Consider the following 7,923-nt stretch of genomic DNA (forward strand, 5'->3'; position numbering starts at 1 on the left):
TTGCATTGCAGCGGCGTTTATTGAAACACAGATTGAGACAACCCAGAAGGCAATGCACCCATAGACAGTCATAAGAGGGAGACCTAGGAAGTGGCTGGACTCTGTTCCACCAGCGCTGCATTGGACAGTCCCCACCCGCACCCAGCAAGGGGGCATCTGGAGCAGCCATGGAGTCTTCTTTGAAATGTACAAAGGTGCACTGAACAGCAAGACCCGTCCAAAGTTCCCTAACCAGGGGCTGTAGGCAAAAGGATGCCCCACAATAATGGGCCTCTTGACTGCGAGGTCACATGAGGAGCCTGGCTGGAACAGGTTAGCCCAGAAGCAGGAAGGCAGTCCGAGAGAGAAGCAAAACATGAACGGGAATGAACAGGCAAGTGCTTGCTGGGGGACCGTTCTACCCAGCCTGGGGGAGAGGCTGCTGAAGAGGGACTTTCTCCGATTCTCGGGTTGTGGCTGGATGGTTAGGATGGCGCCTCCACCCAGGAGGTGGAGCTTCCCTGCTGACCACCACGCTGGGGGACTGGTCTTGTCCCTGAGAACTTGGGGAATAATGCAAATTGGCTACAGGTGTTTTGGAGCTAAGTAGGAGTTGAGTGAAGGGCTGGGAACGCCTCTGTAAATGCTGCCAGGAGGACAACTAGGACGCATGTCCCTAGCATGAGAAGGTGCAGGGGAGCGGCCCGAGGGTCTTTCCCTCTGTAGGAACATCCGGAAGATTCTGGAAGCAAGCACACATTTTACATTCACATGCCATTCAGTGCAGTGATGCAGGCAGGTAGGCGGTTGGCAGGAAGCCCTGGCTCCATGACTCTACTAGGCAAAGCGGACAGACCGGCTACTCCCGCAGCTGAAGCTGGAGGAGCGAGGCTGGCAGGGGGCACAGGAGTCAGGGGCCATCACTGTGAAGCTGCCCCCTATGGCTGAGGGGCCAGAAGTGATCTGGCGCCCTGGGGTGGTGCTATAGGAGAGGCCCCCAGAGGAGACTCCGCCACGGGAGCTGCTGACACCTGTGGAGAGAGGAGACATGGAGGGGTGAGCAGCTCCCTGCGATCTCACCTACCCTACAACAAGCCCCAGGGCACTGCAGGAGCTGCCTCCCTCTGCAAGGAATTGGTGGTCAACAACACAGGTCCTGTTCCTGAGACGCACAGTCCATCTAGGGGACTGTGGCAGGAAGGAAGTGAGGACCCCTGGACCCCGGGGAGCAAAGCTTCCAGGTCGCAGGTCCATGGCCTATAGCTCACTGTCAACACTAGTGAAGAGCACTCAGCTCTGCTTTCTCTAACACCCGTCATGGCCCCCACTGAGGAGCCAGGGGAGGGTGAAACAGTTGGGGGAACACTTGAGGCTCCATGGGTTAGGCCAATGAGTTCAGCTTTTCCATCAAAAAAGCCATTTTTCTAGGAGAATTTCAGGCAGATACTCACAGACATTCACGGAGCCCACACCTTCACACAGCCTAGGGAGAAGGAAAACTCTGTTAGTTGCAGACACTGAGTTGGATTCCTTGAGACTGATGGTTGCTTGGGGACAGAGAGGGTTATCCTGTGTACAGAGTCTACCCCTGAGAGGGAAGAAGGGCTCCCCCCAAATCTGCATTACATGCTTGCTTTCTTTGCTGGTTTTAACCATGAAGACAAGGCTGTCTGATTTTCAGCAGCAGCAGGTAAGATTATGAACAGTGCCCCTAGTTTGAGTGATGGTGACCAGCCTGGATGGTGCCAATCAAGCTCACAGGAAGGAGAGTTGGATCAGATACAGCAGGGTATAAAAGGACTTTGTGGTTAATGAAGAGCTAAATGCATATAGAAGTGCATCATCATCATAACACACAGGCCTATGTGGCAGGCCACGCAGCAGCTTCAGTAGGAAGCTATTCAACAAGGATGGATTTGGGAGGCATGAGACTTGGATGCAGGTCCCAGCTCTTCTGCTTATTAACTGTGCAGCCGTGATAAAGGCATTGAATTCTGAGCCTACTTCTTTATCTTTACATGGGAAAAACCATACCTATCTTATTGGATTGTGAAGATTATAAAATAAACACTTAGCACAGGTCGAGCACAGAAGCATTCAGTTAGCATTATTATTATTGGAGCTATTGTACTAGCCATGGCCAGAGTTGTAGCTCACACTCAGCTCAAGGAAATTCCCTCCTGGAGGACCACAGCCTCCACCTCTGAAACCCCACAAAGTCCTCTTAGCCCCACCTGTGTTCCTCGCCCTCCAGCAGGCGCCTGTAGGTGGCGATCTCGATGTCCAGGCCCAGCTTGGAGTTCATCACCTCCTGGTACTCCTTGAGCAGGCAGGCCATGTCCTGCTTGGCCTTCTGCAGAGCACCCTCCAGCTCAGCCAGCTTGCAGCGGGCATCACTGAGGGCCGCCTCACCCTGCTGCTCTGCCTCAGCCACAGCAGCCTCCAGCTTGGCACGCTATCAGGGTGGAGATATGAGGGCCAGGATGAGAGAGAGAAGGCACAGCTTGGCTCGCCCAAGCTGATGGAGCTAGGGCAGGGAGAGGAGGGTCCTGGAGAGAAGGTTGGCCTATGGCCAGGTAGTTAATGGGGCTGTGAACACAAGGGAGGAGATGGGTGGGCTTTTCACCATCTCTCCTTGATGGCAGTCACAGGGTGGCCAAGGAAGGGGCTGGATCCTCCTTTTAGAAGTTAGTGACATGGCCTGAGTGCTGTGAAATATGATAGAGCCCTTGCCCTCCTTCTGGGTCCCTGCTTCCTCATGGGCCAATGTGAGGCCTGATTAAGGGCCAGGTGCTGCAGCCTGCCCGTGCTGGATATTTGAATCCTCCACAGACCCCACCTGGCACTTCGCATTCTCAATCTCGGCCGTCAGCCTCTGGATCATGCGGTTCAGCTCGTTGATCTCCTCCTTGGTGCGGCGCAGGGTCTCCCCATGCCTGATCACCGTGGCCTTCATCTCCTCACACTGGGGGAAGTAGAGATGCTCATGAGGCTCAGGGTGGGACCTCCCATCCATTCACGGCACCACGGATGATTGTGCAGGTTGTACAGTGCTCAGCCTGTGCAACCACACATGGCAGTCCTGCCCAGCCACCCTAACCTGAGAACTATTGGACTTTTTCGTACTGTCCTCATGGATCAGAATTCCCAGGCAAGAGAAGCCTTTTCTAATAGATGCCTCACATCCCTCCCACTGCCATGCTTAGCAGGCAGGTGTCCTGTGCCACTCACCTTGCTACGGTACCAGGACTCAGCCTCGGCCCGGCTGCGGCTGGCAACATCGTCATACTGAGCCTTGATCTCAGCAACGATGCAGTCCATGTTCAGGTCTCGGCTATTGTCCATCTTGACTATGACCGAGGTGTCTGAGATGTGGGCTTGGAGAACACGGATCTCCTGTGGGGCCAACAGCCAGTGCATTTGCTTCTGGTGCCTGATCTGGGCCATATGATCCACCCCAGGGGGCAATGTCCACTCCCTAGACCAGGCACTGGTCATGAAGGTTACATGACTTCTGTTCCTACCACCCTCGCTCATGCACAGGCTCCTTACAAACAACAAAGCTGAAAGGGGCTGTAGAGGCCATCTGGGAACAGTGTCTGCCTTAAAAGTGGGAAAACTGAGGCCCAGAGGGTGAAAAAGGTCTGATCCAAAGTCACCCAGCAGGGGAGTTGGGGTTTGGATGCCAGGATGAGTTATTAGTCCATTAATGAGGACCATGCCCTATGTGCAAAGTCATCCTGACCCCCACCACACATGCACACTCTGGTGCCCATCTCTAGACTGGCACTCACACAGGCAGCACACCAACACGCAGAGGTCACAGACACAGAGCAGCCCAAGAACATGTATACCCCATGCTCCTCACACACATGAACTTGGACATGGCCTCTGTATTGTGGGCCCGTGGCACATATGTGCAAGCTTTTTTCACACTTACATTGCACATTGGCAAACATAGGCACACACATGCACCCTTGCCTCACTGCTCCCCTGTCTCCAAAACACCTCTCCACCTTCCCTGGCTGGGTGGCAGGTGCCCCCTTACCTCTTCATAGAGGCGCCTCAGGAAGCTAGACTCCTCCACCAGGGCCTCCACATTGGCCTCCAGGTCTGATTTCCGCAGGTAGGCGCAGTCCACATCCTGGCAGTGGGACAAAGAGGAGGGGACATGCATGTGAGAGGAGACCAAAGGAAGGTGCCTTTGGTCAGTGTGGTGACACTGCCCCTCGCTGGAGTTTGCACTGATGGGCCCCCCTCCTCCTTGCCCCATGACCAGCCCCTCACCTTCTTTAGAACCACAAACTCATTCTCTGCCGTGGCTCTCAGGGCCACCTCCTCTTCATACCTGGGTGTGGGAAAGAGAGGGCTGGAGCTGAGAAATTGGATCTTGAATACCATCCCAACTCCTGGGCAAGTTCTTCAGGGGATTGAAAAGGGGTTAATCCCCTCCAGATGTTGTCTTGGCCCCTCCAGGATCTATTCTCTGTATTATTCATGGACTAGCCCTTGTCCCAGCCTGGCTTCATTCCACCGCAGTGCTTCTGCCTCTGAGATGGGGTTAGGAATGCACATTCCTTCCCCCAAGTCTAAAATCATCTGTGCATCCTAGGTCCCAAGAGAGCTGGTTCCATTGGCAGGGAGATCACAGAGCCCATGTCATAAAGGTAAGCTGAGAAGGGTAGGGACATACAGAGTGTCAGAATTCCACTGGATTTCCTCTCTTCATTCCCTGGAAGTAGCTCTAAGGCTCACAGGGGTGGAGTCTTAGAGGTGAATCCCAGGAATCTGAAGACATCTAGGCCCCACTGGATATCTGCTCTGGGTTCCAGGCAGCCTGCTATTGGAATCTGAAAGAATCTGTGGCAAGAGGGCTATGGGCAGAGCCTCCCAGCATTCTCTCTGAGTTTCCCCTGAGTCCCCCCAGCTTGCTGCACTCACTTCTTCTTGTAGCCCTCCAGCACCTCCTGCACGTGGTTGAGTTCTGAGGCCAGCCTCCCGCTGTCGGCCTCCACGCACTCGGCCTCCCGCCGCAGAGTCTCAATGTAGCCACTGAACAGTGGCTCCAGGTTGCTCTCGCAGCAGCGCTGGTTCTGGTAGAACTGCCATTTGGTCTCCAGCAGCTTGTTCTGCTGCTCCAGGAAGCGCACCTGCCATTCAGGTGGAGAGAAGAGGGTCAGAGGGAGCCTAGCGCAAGGCGCCTGGTTTCCCACAGCTCTCTCTGCCCTCGGGTGCTGGCTGAATGGGCTGAGCCATAAAGCTGAGTGTCTGCGGCTCCAGGGGCCCATTCCCAGGCCCCCAGGGAGGCAGTTGTGGGTGTGAGGGAAAGTAACCTGACTCAAAGCCAAAGATCTGTTTCAAGTCCCAGTTTTGATACTTTAAAGGGCAAGTTGTTTAACCTCCTGGGGCTCAGTTTTCTCCTTTCTAAAATGGAGCGAATAGTGCCTGTCTTAGCACTCTTGTGAAGATTGAACAAGTTAATGCGTATCAGGTGCTTAGAACAGTCCCTGACACGTAGTAAATGCTCAGTGTATTTAACTATTATTATAATTACCAGTTGTCCTTCACTTGCTCATATATGCAACAAACACTTATTAAATATTTACTACTTAGTGCCAAGGCCTGTGCTAAGATATACATATCCATGTCTAATATCTGTGTCTATGTCTATATCATCTAACAATTCCATCCAATTATCACAGCCCTGTGGGATGTAGATATTACTTAACCCATGTTGCACATGGGGAAATTGAGACTCCAAGGTATGAAATGCCCAGCTCATGGTAAGCAATAGTCTTACCATGAGATAGGCATGCTCTGCCTGCCCCTACAGCATGTCTGAGCTGCTCATATACACCCACTCAGCTCCAAGTTGCTGTCTGATCAGTGGAGACGCTGATACCCACCCCAGACCACCACTGTGAGGATAGACTCAGATTACTAAAGAAAGAGTGAAAACGGGAAGGTCACTGCATCTGCCCCCAAACCCTGATCCTAGACCCTCAAAGCTGGTCCTTCTGCTCTGCTAGAGGCCTGTGGACACAGGAGGAGCGTGTGAAGGAGGCTCCCAGCTTCCCCCTACAAAACTTTCTTGAGCGGCAGACTCACAGCTATGCAGAGTTCTCCACACTCTGGCTGCATTAGGGGGCCTCCTCCTGCCAGCCTGGCCACCTCCCCATCTGCATTTCGGCTCTCTCTCATGAAGGGGCTGCCAGGCCTGGGTTGGCTGTTACACCTCCTCACCTACCACTGTCCTTGGAAAATAATGATAATAGCAGCTAACATGTATGGAGTGCTATTTGCCATTATGTTTCATGCATGGACTCATTAATCCTCACAGGTGGATGAGGCAGGTCCTGTTATCCAGCAGAGTAACCTGCCTGGGGTCTCACATGCTGAGTGATGCAGGAAGGACTTGGGGGAGGCAGCGTGGCTCTGGGCATTACCTCAGCCCCTTCACGGGCTGCCTGGCTAGGAGCCACAAGGCCTTTTGGTCTCCCCATTATCTCCCACTCTTCCAGCATCTGCTGCCCAGTCTGGTTTTTCAGACACAGTTCTGATAGTCCTATGTCATCTTGGCTCAAGAAACACACTCAAACACATATACACACTCACATGCATACACACACACATATGCTCACACGTGTACCCACACTCACACATATACACACACCACACACACACACGCACACACACCGCTACACACACACACGCACGCACACACATGCACACACACATACACACACTTTGGATCACAGGCGCAATTTCTAGACCACACCTGAACCTCATTAAATACTGCGGGAGTTAAGTGATGAAAACTGACCCTTCCACCTGTATGGGTCTGCACGTCATTCCCTCTGCTGCCTCAAACCGGCAGCCATCCTGTCTCCTCAGCAGACTGGGACCTCGCCAAGGGAGGGCAGGGCTGGAGGCTTCTCTGGACCGTCTCAGGCCTCACCCACCTTGTCGATGAAGGCTGCGAACCTGCTGTTGAGGGACTTGATCTGCTCCTTCTCCTCCTGCTTCACACACTGCGCGTTGGGGTCAATCTCCAGGTTGAGGGGCGTGAGGAGGCTCTCATTGACAGACACTGTAGTGATGCATGGGGGGCTGGGCCCGCACACGCCCCCGGAGCGGTAGCCAAAGCTGCGTCCGCAGGAGCCGGCGCGGAAGCCACCCACAGCTATCCGGGGCCCGCAGGAGCCCAGGTTGCAGAGGCTGCGGCTGCCGAAGCCCGTCAGCCCCCGGTAGCAGGACACCCCTCGGTAGGGGGCGGCGCTGATGCAGCAGCGGTTGCCAGTTTTAGGGGCCACAGCTGAGCAGGAGCTGAAGTTCTTGGTGACCCCGCATCCTGAGCTGATCCTGTAGGAGCGGCACGACATCGTGTGAGGCTGAGCAGAGTCTGAGAGGCAGCGGAAGGCGGTGCGGGCGGCAGAGTGCGAGGCTCAGGATCCTTCTGGTCTCTCTGATCCTCCCTGGTCCTTTTATTGGTGGGGAGAGCTGGGGTTGGCTGCATAAAAGGAGTGAAAAGCCATTTTATGTTGTTTATGGGCTTGGGAAGTTTGCCAGCAACTCCCCACGGACTCATCTTAAAGGTGAGCTCAGCAGCGACTCTGGGGCTCCGTGAAGTCTTGAAGATGTTATTAAGGAGACTGCGTTTGCACTTTTCATCTTCAAAGCTCGTTTACATATATTAAGTAATTAATTTTCTCACAGTCTGTCTGTGAGATGGCCTCAACCCACACTTGGAGACAGATTTGAACTCCACAACAGCCTGGGGGTGGCTGGGTTTGGGATACAGGCCGGGGCCATTGTCTCAAGGGAGAGGTTGGAGGGTCCTGGGTTAGGTGAGACTTGGCGGATCATTGCATCCGTCTATCTGGTTCCACAGAGGACACATTCTCAAGTAAATCATTGCATTTTAGGGGCCGATAGGTCAGGTGA

General features: G+C 53.9%; 1 protein-coding gene across 2 annotated transcripts; it reads right to left on the reverse strand.

Annotated features, from left to right (window-relative positions):
• Positions 1-7,481, reverse strand: LOC112635352 (keratin, type II cuticular Hb5). 2 transcript variants are annotated; one of them, XM_025403452.1, is made up of 9 exons: positions 6,942-7,481; positions 4,921-5,129; positions 4,267-4,327; positions 4,028-4,123; positions 3,211-3,375; positions 2,819-2,944; positions 2,214-2,434; positions 1,431-1,462; positions 1-1,010 (listed from the first exon to the last, which is right to left on the reverse strand). In XM_025403452.1, exons 1-9 carry the CDS (start codon positions 7,359-7,361, stop codon positions 817-819), a joined length of 1,524 nt encoding a protein of 507 aa, XP_025259237.1. In that variant the 5' UTR covers positions 7,362-7,481; the 3' UTR covers positions 1-816. The 2 variants fall into 2 exon arrangements, with proteins under 2 accessions (XP_025259237.1, XP_025259238.1); XM_025403453.1 differs by lacking the exons at positions 4,267-4,327; positions 4,921-5,129; positions 6,942-7,481 and adding an exon at positions 4,347-4,380 and having other exon boundaries at positions 817-1,010; positions 4,028-4,143.
• Between the last annotated feature and the right edge of the window lie 442 nt (positions 7,482-7,923).

This window comes from Theropithecus gelada, chromosome 11 (assembly GCF_003255815.1).
Source record: "Theropithecus gelada isolate Dixy chromosome 11, Tgel_1.0, whole genome shotgun sequence".
NCBI classification, from domain to species: domain Eukaryota; kingdom Metazoa; phylum Chordata; class Mammalia; order Primates; family Cercopithecidae; genus Theropithecus; species Theropithecus gelada.